This window comes from Eleginops maclovinus, chromosome 24 (assembly GCF_036324505.1).
Source record: "Eleginops maclovinus isolate JMC-PN-2008 ecotype Puerto Natales chromosome 24, JC_Emac_rtc_rv5, whole genome shotgun sequence".
In the NCBI taxonomy this organism is placed as follows: domain Eukaryota; kingdom Metazoa; phylum Chordata; class Actinopteri; order Perciformes; family Eleginopidae; genus Eleginops; species Eleginops maclovinus.
The window spans coordinates 2,157,165-2,172,493 of NC_086372.1; the positions used below are offsets into that span (position 1 = coordinate 2,157,165).

Sequence of the window (15,329 nt, forward strand, 5' to 3'; positions counted from 1 at the left end):
TCATGGGCACGTTACGTTTATACATTCATAATGTATAGAAACGTTCACATATAGTACAGGGAGTTAGTTAATTAAAATACAAATCAACAAAATGTATTTAAACTGTATACATCCACACAAATAATAAAATATATATATATTTAGAAATCTTTGCTTTTATTTTGAAAGCAAAGTGACTGTTTTTCGGTCTTATTTCGGTTGAATGATTTCCTACAGGACTAATCGGTTTCGCCCACAGGCCGTTGGTCCCGCCCCCTTTAGAACGCCAGCGTCCCTATGGCAACATCAGTGTTTGAGAGGTCGAATTCCTGCTGAATGTATGTTGTGCGAAAATAGACGGAATATTACTGCTTTAAACTCAACCACCACATGCAAACCGTTGTCTAAACCTTAAGTAAGTTCTCAAGTGACATTGTTGTTCATGTTTTTTTTATGAGAAGCGGATAAAAGTCTTGCTATGAAGCTTTTAAGTTGACGCTAGAGTGAGCTGTTAATGTAAGCTAGCGGGTGACGTCGGGTGAGTTAAAGCTATTCATTGTGTTTATTTGTTTATGTTGTGTACGGAAGGTGATAGCATTGTTTTGTAAATAGTGTTTTGTTTGTGAAGCACTTTTGTTTGTCAAGCAAGTGCTTCACAAACAAAATAGTGTTTTATTCGTGTATCAAAAGTGCCCCTCTTCCCGACCCCTTAACCTCTGACCTGTTATTCTTTGCAGCTTTATGCTTTTACATTTTATTCCCACATTTCCATTCCAGAGAAGTTTGGCTCGGGGGCTGCCCATTTCTCTGATTATCCTTGATTATCGCCCTGACTGGCGCACCTGTGATCAATTCAGTTGATTGGGGGAGGCACACACCTGTTGCACGGCTTACTGCGCGCGTGCAAAACCAAGCAATTAAGGCTAAGAAATAAATATGTATTCTGCATTAAAGATTTACAAGCACTGTTAGTAGTTAGATGCAGCTAATGCTAAGGAAAGAAGTGGCTCTGCTTCACTCAAAGCCAACTAAAAAACATGAGGTTTTTGCACTGTGTGTGTGTGTGTGTGTGTGTGTGTGTGTGTGTGTGTGTGTGTGTGTGTGTGTGTGTGTGTGTGTGTGTGTGTGTGTGTGTACAGTATGAGATGTACAGAAAATAGTCGGTATTTACCTTATGGAATAAAGTAACTGCATTAAGCACAAGGCTGCAACTATATAACCTGATTAAAAATGAAGGGGTTTTAAAGGACTACGGTATACAGGGGGATGAAATGGGATGCCTCTTGTGCTACTCTCTGCATCTTCATATCAGACAGTAAATACAATTCAATCTTTAACACCCATAATAACCTGCTGTCCTTCCAGGTCTTTCCTCTTGTGTTCACATTATGTATTCATGGCTTTATACCAACACATTATTCCCTAACAATCTGCTGTCTCCTTGTCTGTCCTCTAGCCTTCTGTCATTTCTCTCATGAGGAGCCAGACCTGACCTGTCGCAGGATGGAGGTGGCCCTCTCTGGCCCCCGAAAACTGCCGGAGCCCCTCAGGAGGGGGACCCCTCTGCCTCTGAGCCAGCTGGTGGAGGAGAGCAGGAACACAGCAAACGCTCCCAATCATCTTCTCGAATCAAGTACGTATGAAGCCCTCTGAAAAGCCTGCATTGAAGCCACTTCCTGTTGCTTAAAAGCTTGTTACATTTCACAAATTATTTTCCCCTCTTATAGAAATCTATGCCAAGCTGAAAAGCAACAGCTTGATCCAAGCAGACCCCCCAGAGCTCCACTTCAGTGGGTTTGAGATGGGGAAGCATTATGTAAAGATCCTGGTGAGGAAAATACACTCTCTCATTCACAGGATACATTGAACTGAGTTTACAGATTGAAAGTGATCAAATATATAAGTGAATAGTTGAGAGCGTTTTTTCAAAAGCAGCTTCTCCTGTTGGATGCATTTACAGAGCTGGTTATCATACTGACGGGGCTCATGCAGCAGGAAGTGAAATGCATTATATCCACGTGTTTGAAGCACCTGGTGACTGATGTATGTGTGGACAGTAGCCTGGGTCAGGGAGAAGTTGTCTGTGCAGCTATCAGAGCTGAGTGCATACAGGACATTAAGCAGGAAGTAGATATTGGTGTGATGACAACACGTCTCTTTGAGTTGTTTGAGCAAAATGTTTTTCCTGCGTTCATGCTATCTGTCTACATAACTTGTTTAGCCCCCTACTAAGTGTTTCATATCACCCCATTTCTGTCCCAGCCATCAACAAGTATAAAGTGTGGATGATTTAATTTTGGCTTTAGCAGCTATTCAATTGAAAGGGCACTGATTGGACCTCATATATTTGTGACGAAGCAATGTAGACTCGATGTAAACACCAAGAAAATGGAAATGGTTTCGTCAAGTGCACATGATTGGATGGCATTGAATAATTCTTCCCTCTCCTCCCTCAGAAACTAATCAACATCTCATCTGAAGTCATGAATATTCATATCATTCCCACTCAAACCAAGCACTTCCAAACTACTTACACTAAAAAGGTATGTTTTTTTCATTACAAACGGCTGACCTGAATGACTCCACTCGTGCATTAGTGCAAATCAGTGTTGATTCTGATGATTCAACCCCGCTCCATCTGTTTTCCTTCAAGTATCGACTCATCCCGGGCCTCGCCTACACACTGAAGGTCAGGCTGTGTCCCGACGAGTGGCGCTACTTCTATGACTGCATTCGGGTTCACTGCAAGGTGAGGATCCAACTGTTATCTGTGCACTCTAGGCATTAAGCAAAGCCTGTCACAATGACTCTCAGATAACTTTGCAGTGACATTAACTATTTGATTTTGGCTGCATCTAACAAATCGTACCTGTAATTTTTGAGAACAGTTAGTAAAATGTTCTCCTGTCATTCAGCTCATTGTTGCAGCTCTAGTTGCTTTATCATTTGGTGAACCATCCCCATGTTTATTTTGAAACCTCTCTTATCTCTATCTGCTCTCTCCTGTTTTCTCTTTCTTGTGCATTCAACCCACCCACACCCGTTCTAAGGGGGAGGAGAACCTGTTAATTCCAGTTCATGCTTACCCTGTCATGGATGACCTGCGCATCCCTCCTCACATTGACCTGTCAGCCGTGCCACTTGGAAACAGGTGTGTGCGTACGGCGTACAGTTTGTGTGTTTGGATCTTCATCGGACTGTTTTCTGACCTCCCATCTGCCCCGGGGCTGGCCTGTCTCTTCCTATTCTTCCATACAGCTCACCATGCTTCCATTCACCCTTTGGTGTCCAATCATTAAAAAAAATATCCTCATCTTGTATTTTTTCCCACCTGTCTGTAGTGTTTGCCAGGCTATCCCTCTGAGATGCAGCTGCCCCATCGACTTTGATTTCCAGGTTCATGTTCTCCAGCCCCATGAGGCCTTCTGCATCCAGCCCCTTACAGGTAGGGACCATACACCTATAAAATATAGATATATCCAGTCTATGACAGATGTTCCTCACTGTATTGAGCATATACAGATGCTCCGAATCTTTTTTTGGAATAAAAAAAGACACATTTGAAAGAATTTAGACTTAATTTAAACACATTTGCAGATTTTAAGAGGGTTTTTGTGTCTTTAAAAAAAGAAGTGGTTATTCTGCATGCTTTCCCTATATCCAGCTGGGAATATGGATAATGGGTTTTTCATTCAGTCGACCAGCGATAGTAAAGCAGGTGTGCTGTGTTTTCTCAAACCTCGGACTGATTGTGTATTAAACAAGCCGCCACAGAGTTTAAAGGATGCCTGTAGTTTCCACATGGCGACACCTAGCAGTATGCATGGTCTGGGAAGCATCATAACACACGGCGGAAAGCAGCACTTAGGATTTGAAATACAGCTGAAGTACAAACCTGGAATGAGAAGAAGGGAAACAAATGAGTTTCTTATTTTGGATGTTCTTTTTTAGTCCTCTGTACACACAATACACCATTGCAATGATACATCACTTACAGCTGAAGCAGAACAAAACCATTTATCCATTTGTTTTGCTATCTAGTTACATGAGAAGTTTTGTCAAGTACCCCTGGCTCATCCCTTTTTCTTGGTTCTCCAGGTGTGATACCTGCCAACGGTGAAGAGAATATCATGGTGACCTTCAGTCCTCTCCAGTATGAGACATGCCAGGTCACCTTCCAGCTGATCATCTCGCAGTTCAACAGCAGACCCTTCCTCTGCACCATCAGTGGCAGCTGCACCCCTCACTTGGTCCTCAGGTAAACCAGCTGTTGATTTTTAATATGAATGAGTTTTGGTCAAGGCACACACTGACATCAGCTGACCAGGATGCAGCATGATATATGCACAGCCGTCTCCTGGGTTTTATCCTCGACTAAAGTAGAAACCTGTTTGACAATACTTCAGTCACACCACTTATTTGTGCAGCCGTTAAATGTTTGATGAATGTGTGAAGTCCTCTGTTCTTTATTTGGTCTGGATAAGCATCACAAACCCTGAATGAAAGTATAAAAATGATTAGATGGAGTCTTTTCTTTCCCCTCACACTGTCCAGTAATGCCCACAGCTTTCAGGTTGTTCGTGCAAGTAATTACTAAGGTGGTCCATTTAGGGATAAAAGCACGTCCTAACTGGAGCTGGAAAAGATGGGCTTGTTTGCTGATTGCAACTTCCCATTAGTTGTTTTTTCCAGCCAGTGTAGAACCTAATGTTTAACTGTGTTCCCATGAGAAAGACGGTGCCATCCATCACACAGCGGCGGCTCCATCCAGCGCACTGTGTTGGTGTTATCTCGGTCGAAAGTTAATAATTCATGAAAATAGCTCGGTAGCTGCTGCAGTGATATCAAGATGGATATGCCTCCCGATGAATGTTTAGCATATCAAACATTCTCCCTCTGTTTGTTGTTCCCTGCCATGGAACAGAATAAAAGATATTTGCAATTGAGAGATTAAAAACTACATGCAAGAGCCAGTGTTTCTCCAGCTAGACCCAGGGCCTGATACTCGCTGGTTGCTTAGCGTTGCTGCCCGGCTTATCTTGTGTACAATAAACACATGAAGATTTTAATCCCTCAAATGACTTCGTTGCATCAATCTAATCAATCTCACAGCCTGCAATAAAGGCTTAAATAAACGTAGTAAATCTTGGTGATGCCTTAAATGTGTCAGGGAAGTGTCAAATCAGCCATTAAAGATCATAGATACTGCTGTGTGTGCTGAGATGTCTTTCTAATTAATGTCCGATCACAAACGGAGAAATGCAAATATAATGGAAATGAATCATCTGGCTTCTGACCTCGCTGCTCAGCCTCCCTGCCACCCCTCACTGCCCATATATCATCGTATACACCCAATTTACTGCTGTTCTCTGCGCTACCAGAGCAGACCTTGGACCTCTAAACAAAAATGAACCAATTAGCATTCCCGCCTCTACCTCTCCACCCTTTAGTCTTCCTCCTTCCTCTGTTTGTTCATTCACCGGCTCCTACTAGCAACCTAGCTGCAAAAATGTCACTGAGTGTTCTCTACTCATGAATCTGATCCCCCCTTACTAATGCACAGTGCAATTCCAACATGATTAAAACTTTAGGCGTCCTTTTCTCCTCTTGTTTTTCTGCATGACAGTGAGCTGGGAAAAAAGGCGGGTCATGGAGATGCAGTTCGATTCACGGGACCTTCACCTGTCACTCAAGTGCCCCGCCAAAATAAAACCAAATACAGGTCAACTAAGGAGCCTGACAAATCAAAGGTAGTGTATGTGGTTTAATAGCAATCTGATATATGAATGGAGAAGGGGATTAAGGTAAGCACAAGGTAAGTTACCTCTATTCATTTATGTGTACTTTTAAATAAGGAGACAAGATCCCCAATATCAGACTGGGAATGTTTTCAGTTGTTTCTTTTTACTCTCAGCTATCTTTATAATGAATAATTCCTCAAAGCAAAACAATCCATTCTCTCTTTTGTTTGTGCACTGTTGATAATTCCTTGCTGTGGCTTGTCTTACCTTTCATTTCATGCTGTTATTTCCAGACACTGAGAGATCAAGCGAGTGTTAAGGCTGGACTGAAGCCTTCGGTAGATGTCTGCTCTCCTGCAGGCGTGGCAAAGATGCTGATCAAAGACACAGATAAGCTCAGCTCTAAAGACCTGAAGGAAGGTAGATGACAGCTAATGATTTTAATCTCTTTGACATGCATTTCCCCTCAGAAAAGCTGCAAAAATGTTGCTTTATTGTCCTGTTGTATTCTGCCTTTGCACAGTTTAGTAAATCAGGTGAATTGCGATACAGAAAATGCATATAATAACAAAATCTGTGCTTTTATTTCACGGGTTATCGCTTCACTTCAGCCCTATCGTGTGGCAGCATGGCTGGTGTGCAGAACAGACAGATGAAGGAAGCTCTCTTCAGGAAAAAGGTTCAGCAAAACGTGAAGGAGGAGCAGGCCAACCACCTCCGATGGTAGAGCAAACTCAAATGCAGCATTTAATTAAATACAAAAAGCATAAACAGCAGAGCCCATTATATTACCTAATGATGCACAAGGCAAATTACATTGAAGTTAAAAGGCAGATCACGTACACCTTTTTAGATTTCTTTTGAGTTCATGTGTGTCTTCACAAAGTAATCTTTGATCCTGTATATTTGTTACTTCAAAGGCAAGTTCATGTTGGTAAGGACCCGGTGTCGGAGCTCAGCAGGCGGCAGATAGCGGAGGAGAGAGAGATGGCACTGCATGAATACATGGTGAGAGTTCACCCTTCATTATGGACACAGGTAAACAGTCGGCCCATTCATATTCTCCCGGGAGGTAATTTGGGGCATAAACACGGCAACCAAATATAATATTTCTAGCAAAAATAAGAGGAAATGTTGTCAATCCTATATTTCCAATCCTCACAAGTACATTTACAGGACCAAAATAAATATCCAACACATGCATAACCAATGTCATGACCTGGTTCAGTTTTATTAGACGATGTTTCATGCGTCTGTGCCGCCTCTGTGACCGCTTTATTGAGTCACAGTGGAAATGTGCACACTCAGCCAAAGTAACATCACTTCTGAAATATGGGCCTGCGTGTCTGCGTTCCAAAAAAAAGTTATTTGAATAGTGGACAGAAGTCTCACGGACACTTAACAGCACTTCCTCCCCTCCCCTCTCCTCTCCATACACACACACACACACTTGTTCACAGCCTCATATAAGCCACCTCTGGAGTTTTATGGGTGCTTTGTTGTTTTTATGATAGGCGCTAGTATCATCTTCTTTATATCCTCTTTGAAATCTGGACTGCAGAGCAGACCTGAAATAACTCAGCAGAGAAGACGTGCTCCTGTGTTTGCGTTCTTCGTGACTTCATTTAATTATTCTGCGGTACCTTAATATATCATAGTCACGATAACAGACTCATCTTATGATATACGGAAGTGACCCCCATCAATTTGACATTATTAATTTATCGTCCACAGCTTCGTTGTGCGGACAATTTGGCTTTAAGCTTAAATAAGAGAGGATTTGGCATCTTAATTATAGCTAATATTTTGTTACTTTGCGGTCCTAACCATTAAGAAAGTGTAGTTGCAGGATATTGCCTGTTCAGTACTGAAGACATCTGTACATACGTGCCAAATCTTAAATATTTAAGTGCAATTTTTGGTAACAGAGCCCCAGAGTAAATGCACTTTATGCTCCTGGTTCTGTTTTGTATTATTTTTATACATATTATTTAATTTAGTTTGGGTGTACTTTAATTATATTGTCATTATATCATGGCATAAAAACGAGGCTGTGCTCCACAGGATTATTTGTCATTGGTACCTTTGGGAAGAATTAAGATGTTAGACCCCGTCAATTGTATTTCTTCCTGAGGCAAAGACACTGTTGCCTCTGCAGACAAAGCAGTTCTTACTCCAGAGAATAAACATGTTGAAATATTATTTTTCCACTGGCCTCGCAGCATCTGTCATCGCATGAACTCTGAGGGTTTAGCAAAAAATAGAAATCTACTTCATGCTTATAAACCAACATGTATCTACAGATTTCCAGCCAATTCCTGCACAGACCGCCGGCATGATAACTGATTTTTTTTGTAGGTGAACAGAGGAGATGTGAGGCAGGAGGAAGACTTCGCTGCTGGGCCACCTGTACTCTCCTCCAGACGGGTGCTGAGTGAAGCCGGACAGGTAACCCTCTACTCTCAGATATTTCTGATAAAGTGAGACTCAAAGACTCCCCTGGTTGTTTTTAAAATAGATCTTTCTATCATCACTCGATTAATGATCACTCCTTTCATGCTGACAGCCCTCCATCATGAGTAAACCCTGTGACAGCATTCATTTCTCTGTGACAAACCCTGGGGGGGGGGGGGGGAGGTGATGGATGTGCTGAAATTTAACACATTTGCAACCCATCTAAATCAAAATCCCGGAGCTGAGATCTCATGAAACTTCCCTTTACATCCCTTTTGATAAGTACTCCATGTAACTATGCCAAATGAAAGTCAGTAACTGTGTGTCACCTCTCCAGGCCTGCGAGGGAGCCCCGTCCTTCCAGTTCTTCTGCAGCTTCCAGTGGGAGCTGAGACGCCGAGCCCTCAGTCTGTTCCAGCAGGCAGCCCGCAAGGTGCAGTCCCACCACACAGTACATGTGCAAAATGCATACATGCATATTCATTGGCTTTAATGCACAGACCCTTCACACGCCAACACACACTGTCCTCTCCCCTCAGGAGGGGGCTGGCGTCCCTGCACCCCTGTCCCTTTAGGTCAACCATGTGTGAATCCCTCCCACTAAATGCATAATATTCTTTACGGTAAAGTCAATTTTCCTGGGAACACAAAGTGCCTTCCAGTGAAAGCAGGCTGATCTGACATGGCCTCTTAAAGTCACAGGACCAACATGCTCCTCTTCTTCCAGGCAACTCAAAATAAAGGTCTTTTTTATTGTGGAAATGTTAGTTTTTGCATTTTATTAGGGGGTTCACTGTACTCTTGTTGTCGTTTACTGCACCATTACTCCTTATTGTGACTTTAGAAGAGATTGATTTATACACTTAATTAAAGCAATAACACCCTGAACTCTTCTCTACCGCTCAGACCGTGATTCGCTGCCGCATGGACCGGAGACTGACCTGTTTGAAGAAGCTCTCCCAAACCATGAAGAAGTCGCCCCTGGCAAAGAAAGGTTTTGATTATCCTCTAATCTCCTCATTCAGAAGTAATCTCATTAAGCCATGTCACAAAAGCATGCTTAATTGAATTCATTCCTGGAGGAGAAATGGTGATCTCCTCTGGTTATTATGAGCTTTTTAGAACATACATGCAGGCCCCAGGGACGAGGCTATTTATGGTGCCGAGTACATTTACTTTACATTCATCACAGACCATAACGATCAGAGGAATTCAATTATGACCTGTGTCTTCTCTTTATCAGTTGAGGAGGACAGGACCTTTGATCTGAAGATCTCACCTGACAGGATCTTCCCGTTTTCTTTCCCTGTGTTCTCTGCCGACCCGCTGGTGAGTTCATTACTCATCTGAAATCTAATAAACAATGACATCCTTCCTGCAGATTACAGGTTGTTAGTTCTGTTTTAAATATACTTAACTATCAATGTTTAGCCTGTTGAGACAAAAGTGTAAACCGCTTCTTTGCAAATCAGTCCGTCTTGTTAAGAAATTACCTAAATGGGTTCTGACATATGGAAGATGAGAGTCCCTGAAAAGTGCTGGCAGTCGTCCTGCAATTTTCCTTCATTATTTCCCCCAGAAGATGTCTTTGATCTAGATGTGGAATCAGAGTGGAAGCTCAGTTTCCCGATAACCCCGGGGAGATAAGGCCTCCACGTTCAGTCAAACAAATAATGCCATTTGTCTCCTTGATATTTACAGGCTCGCAGTAATCTGGTCGAAGTGCCCGTGGATCCCGTCGACGTGACCGTGACAACACACATCCCTTTCTTCAAGCTCCAAGTAGGAGTTTACTGCCGATGTGTACCCAGCAGCTTGTATTTCAATAACATTTGATATGAACCATACTATTTGTTGGTATTGTTTGTCCCTACAGGTTCCACAGCACTATAAGCTAATGGGCTACCAACCCGTGTCAGCCTGGGAGGCGTTCAACTCGTACATCCCAACGACTCTGGCCAGACCGCTTCGCACTGGAGCTGCGGTAAATCTGCAGCAGCTTGACTTAAACCTCTCACCTTATTAGAGAAAGGTTGATTTATTTCTTCCCTCATTTACCTAGGAAGTGCCGGTGCCAAGTGAGGCTGGAGCTGAATGTCCCTCAGCAGTGGAGGCATGGGGGGATCAGCAGGAGGAGGATGCTGTTCTTTCCTTCAGCGCCCCTGAAGCTCTGCACGCACCGTTTCCAGCTAACCCACTCAGAATCTTTGTAAGACCATGCATCTTTGCTATGCATCGCCAAAAAACATGTAAAAATGACCTATTGTGTAGATTATATATTGTGCGTTTAATCCAGAGACTGAAATAGCACGTTAAATGTGCTTCATTATGTGTTTTAGAACCCAGCTCCAGGCCTGCAGGCGTTCAAACCGACCCCCAAGTATCTGGAGACTGACCTGGAGTTCCACCTCTGCCCTCTGCCCAGGTGAATGCTTTTATCCTGTTATCCTTCCAAATGTTGACCCACAAATTCACAAAAGACTTTCTGTGTGCAGGTACTCCACCCCTGAGAGCAGCATGTGTGGCAGAGGGACGCAGACCCCACACACTCCGGGGCAGAGTCTGGACTGCAAGGTAATTTCTCTTCAGACACTTTTACAACTTTTAATTTCATTCACAAACCTCAGCCTACAAATGGAATGAGTTACAACTCTTGTTTATCTGTTTTATAACTTATTTAACTGATGCTGATGTTGCTTATTTGTTCCTTACCATCAACAGGAAGTGATCTCTGGGCTCATGACATGGAAGGACTTCCATTCGATCACCTCAAAGTTTCTGTCCAGCCAGCCTTCTCCCAGCTGTGACTTCTCCCTGCACAGGTAGGACAGAACTTATTCTCTTTGTGTTCCCCCTCTTATTCAGTAAGGGAACCCTTTCATACTGACAGAACCACCCAGAGGTTCCCACATAAGACCAGTGTAGGATAAAGAAGTACTAGTACATGTTTACACAACTTGTTTACAGAGTGGAGAGGGGCTGTGTTTCACTTCCGCTGTTCATATCTTTTCAGTCCATGGAAGAATTTGAACTCATGGCCTTGTGGTCGCAATAACTTCACTGTACTGTAGCTCCTCCAGTTTCCCTTTCATACAATTTATGGAGCAAGTGTGTAGGATGGTGTTCAGCTCCTTTTGTTTGTGAGTAGAAGGCAAAGAAAACAATGCCTTGTGAGTTTCTGGCCATTTGAGGTGCTGATATATTTTGTGCAAGAATAGAAATTGCAGTTCTTGTGATATTTATTCTTTGCATAACACCTGCAGTTGCGTCATTGTTTTATGCTCCAGGAGAAAGTGCACCACTCGCATGCATTCATGGGGGATTGAAGTTGAATATGAGCATCTGTAAATCCTGTTGAATTTCAGGGAATTTGGTCCTGGAAATTTCTCCAAAAGTTCTTGAATTTGATCCATAAGAAGCTCTCAATCACATCCAGTCTATTAATAATTGATCTCTTGATCCATAGCTGTTATCAGTCGATCTGCTGAGACTTGAGACCCTTTACAAGTCGGTGACATGATTTGTAAGACATGGGATCCTGTTACTGGTTTAACAAGTGGACACTTATCAGAGTAAAGATTTATCCTGTCAAATTGCCAAGAGGCTTGTGTATAAATATTTAAGGATTTGGCATGCCATCCGTCACATGGTATTACCAAGAGATGACTCCTCACAGTCTTGCAGCATTTTGCTCATTTTGCATTTCAACTTTTGGTTGTGATTTGACATTTTGCATAGTTTTTTTACTTAAATCTTGTACTCTTTACGTCTCCTTTTGGGAAAGGTTGTAGGAATCTCTCGAGTGTTGAGTCATAGTTCATTGCAACACACCGACATCTCACTTCATTGCAAACCCAAATATCCACATTTCAGTAGTTTTTGGATTGACACCTTAATACTGTAGTGATCAGCTCTACTTAATTTCTATGGAGATTAAGAATTGAAACTCTTGCCTTCTTTCCTGTACACCTGCAGTGAAATACTTCCAGTGCAGAATCTAGGTCATATGTAGGCCGACTGTCTTCACTTACACCGTGATGTGATGATTTATTCAGTCGTTAACCTAAATGGACGGTGAATAAATGATGATATTTTGATGTAAAGTATTAGTGAGCGCTGCCTTGGTTTGTCCCAGGTGGGGTCATGTATGCTTCTCTTTGCACTCTGTCACATCCAATAGCACTCAGCTATGCAAAACCCTGTCTCCAACCCTTTTCAGGAAATTTCGTCATGTACATTGCAGTTTCTCTTGCATGATAGAAGTCCAACGTTGCAGAGCTAATGTTCCTCTGAAACAGTTTCTTTATTTGAAGAGATGCACAACTAATTTGGGCAGACGCATGATGTACTTGTGAAAGCGTGGGGTTGGATCTGACTCCGCTTCACCTGTCTGTCTGCTTCTGTTTTTACTCAGCTTCGTTGTGTTGCAAAATCAGATCTTGGCAAACACAAGTATTCTCTTTATGCCAGCTCTGATCCGCAGTAAAACTGTAGGTATATTATACAAAAGATGATCCCCTAAGCCTCCTTTCTCCACCTTATCTGTTTTCTATCTCTGAAGCTGCAGTTGCTGACAAACAAACAATAGGCTTTAAGCCAGGAGGGTGTAGCAGAAGATGAGAGTACATCTCTTACGAATACAGTATATGTGAATAATTCAACTCTGCTGCACCTCAACAAACTTTAAAACTGTAACTTTCTCAGTCTGAATATTTATCAGTAGTACTCTGCCCCAAAGTGGACAAATAAATCAGTGTCTGCAGGTTTAAAAATGACACATGGATGAAGAAATACTACTCAATGAATGATCTGAATCTGAAAGTTGTAACAGAGCTTAAGTAATGCACTTTCAACCATTGCTGCCGGGTTGAAGCTTGTGTAGCTAACTCATAAAAAAAAACTACCTTGCCAACTTTAGATAGTGAACAGTTGATTTATATATAGTAGACACATTTAATAAAGTCTCACACGTCTCACATAATAACGTTAGAGTTGAAAGCCCGGCGGAGCGTCCACAAGCAAACCTGTGGATTGTCAGGGTTTTAATTCTGTTTTCTGCCCGTAAGAGGCATCCACTTTCACTCGGGAGATCTTTTATCATTCCTGTTCAAACTGCGATTTCAAACAACCCGAAGCGCTGCTTTCATCTCCGTAAGATGGAGTCGATATCTGACCATTATCTCGAATCGGTAATGTGTGGTCTGGCTCTTCAGGGGAAATGTGTGTGTCCTCTGTAGGACTGTGGACTACAGCACAGATACACTTCCCCTCACAGCACCTCCTCCTCTGCGCGGGCCTGCTGATCAACTGCCACCGCTAATGGACCCGCCGTAAGTACATGCACTATTGACACCTATCGATCTCCCTGATGGAAGCTTATTCTGGCTGCTCTCATGCTCAGACTGTGTGTTTTCGTCAGGTGCGAAGGCGTCCAGCTAACACCCGAGATAGTCAGAGCGCAGTTCTTGTCGGGGGAAGCTGTGGTCTCCAATAGCAACCTTAGAAAAGACACAGCAGTCAGGTGAGTCTACCGGGACGATGAGTGTGTGTGTGTGTTACCAAGAAAGAGATGCATTCACACTCAGATTCTCAAATTGTTTTCTTACATACTGTTGCTTTTTAGAGCTGAATCTGCCTCTAGTTTACCAATCAATCCTTTGAACCAGCTCACCCTCCTCAGTTCTTCCACTTTAAAGTTGAATTGCTCTGTCACAGGCACCAGAGGGAGCGTCAGACGGAGGCGACCCACAGGGCTCAGTTCAACCGGATGGGAGGAAGAGTGATGAGCCGGCTGAAGCAACTCGAAGTCACTGAAACACCTTCACTGTGAATAGGCTTTCCAATAGAATCACCTCCGAATACATGCTCTCTGTAACTACACACAATCACATGTCCATCCTACTCACCTATAGGAGACTTTCCCCTGCCACTTCAGTTAAATAAAACCTGGTTACTCTCACCCACGCTTAAACCTCTCTCCCACCTACTCAACATTTCCAGTACGCTCTCCTCCTGTGCTCCTACAAAGCCTGGGAATTCGTTATCCCTACACCCACACACATCCATATATAAGCACAGCAACAGTATATCTAACGAGCTGCATCCCAATTCAGTCAAAAATATGCGTTACTTCGCTGCACTTCATGGTGTTGTACTGTACTGTACTTTCAACACAGTGCTTATGACTAATAAACTCTGATATATTGGTAAAAAAAAGATATGATTGAGATGTTTTTATTCATGCAAAACCTGAACATGCTTTGACAAGGAGTTCTGAGTATGATTTCCAATGATGTTTGCAAGTCTAATGGGTGAAGAAGTGGCACCAGGCCCTAATATTGATTTGTATTCACCTGTAATTTGTGTAACCACTCGCTGATTTGTCGCCAGTCGAGGACTTGGCATTGTTTCCACATTTATCAGCGTTATAATTTTAAAAGTTCATATTTATGTGGCGGTAAAAAGAAAGCTGCTTAGGTCAGAATTTAATTATGAGAAGTGCTGACATGCTGTTTACTCACTTTGATGGAGTCCAGTGCAGTGTGTGTGTTCTCTCCGCTAGAGGGCGCTCTAACTCTGTGATTTTACACCTTTCTTTTTACATGTATTTGTCCTCCAGTGAGTGTGTATTGGACCAATTCAGTACAGGAACGTTGCTTATTTGAACACCCTTTTCACACATTTTTTTTACTAGGAAAGGCGATATATTTCAGACATGGGGTTGGATCCACACAGATGCAAACGCCTTTAGTGAAACTACTCCACCATCAGAGCGCAGTATCAGTAGAGGGCGGGTTTTAAAGGACAAAACTCACTTCCACTGAAGCTGAAAACAACTAAAAATCCATTGAGAAAAAGGAGCTCTATTCTAAACGCTCGTGTAATCGCATTTTGACGCATTAGTACAGGTTGAGACGTAAAATACACAGGGAATTAAAACTATAAATACATATTTAATTAAAGCCACAGCGATGATATGGACTGAATTAGTAATAGACAGTGTAATAATAGTAACAGGATGTGTGTGTGAGGAAAGCAACTATCACCCAGAGCAACTTCCTTTATTCCCTCCTTTTTAAATACAACCTTTTCCCTGGATCATCCTCATGGTCCGTCCCCTTCTTCCCGGTGTCTTTTCGTTAAAGACATTTCAAT

The 15,329-nt window shown here is 42.5% G+C and overlaps 1 protein-coding gene across 3 annotated transcripts; it reads left to right on the forward strand.

The window, feature by feature from the left end:
• Window positions 1–278: 278 nt before the first annotated feature.
• cfap221 (cilia and flagella associated protein 221) lies at window positions 279–14,302 on the forward strand. 3 transcript variants are annotated; one of them, XM_063877592.1, is made up of 25 exons: window positions 279–394; window positions 1,436–1,612; window positions 1,707–1,807; window positions 2,436–2,522; window positions 2,633–2,728; window positions 3,030–3,130; window positions 3,321–3,424; window positions 4,078–4,237; window positions 5,606–5,729; window positions 6,014–6,140; window positions 6,332–6,443; window positions 6,641–6,728; window positions 8,079–8,168; window positions 8,512–8,607; window positions 9,081–9,168; window positions 9,418–9,503; window positions 9,876–9,956; window positions 10,051–10,158; window positions 10,237–10,383; window positions 10,514–10,599; window positions 10,670–10,748; window positions 10,896–10,996; window positions 13,388–13,504; window positions 13,594–13,695; window positions 13,890–14,301. In XM_063877592.1, exons 2-25 carry the CDS (start codon window positions 1,483–1,485, stop codon window positions 14,002–14,004), a joined length of 2,526 nt encoding a protein of 841 aa, XP_063733662.1. In that variant the 5' UTR covers window positions 279–394; window positions 1,436–1,482; the 3' UTR covers window positions 14,005–14,301. The 3 variants fall into 3 exon arrangements, with proteins under 3 accessions (XP_063733662.1, XP_063733660.1, XP_063733661.1); XM_063877590.1 differs by lacking the exon at window positions 279–394 and adding an exon at window positions 1,132–1,294 and having other exon boundaries at window positions 13,890–14,302; XM_063877591.1 differs by lacking the exon at window positions 279–394 and adding an exon at window positions 1,132–1,294 and having other exon boundaries at window positions 13,412–13,504; window positions 13,890–14,302.
• Window positions 14,303–15,329: the final 1,027 nt, after the last annotated feature.

Excerpts from the sequence above, each read along its gene's own strand:
- cfap221 (XM_063877590.1), top strand. The coding sequence starts at position 1,246 with ATGAAATGGGATGCCTCTTGTGCTACTCTCTGCATCTTCATATCAGAC. Across the intron at positions 6,141-6,331 it reads CTCTAAAGACCTGAAGGAAG|CCCTATCGTGTGGCAGCATG; the intron begins GTAGATGACAGC and ends GCTTCACTTCAG. Across the intron at positions 6,444-6,640 it reads CAGGCCAACCACCTCCGATG|GCAAGTTCATGTTGGTAAGG; the intron begins GTAGAGCAAACT and ends GTTACTTCAAAG.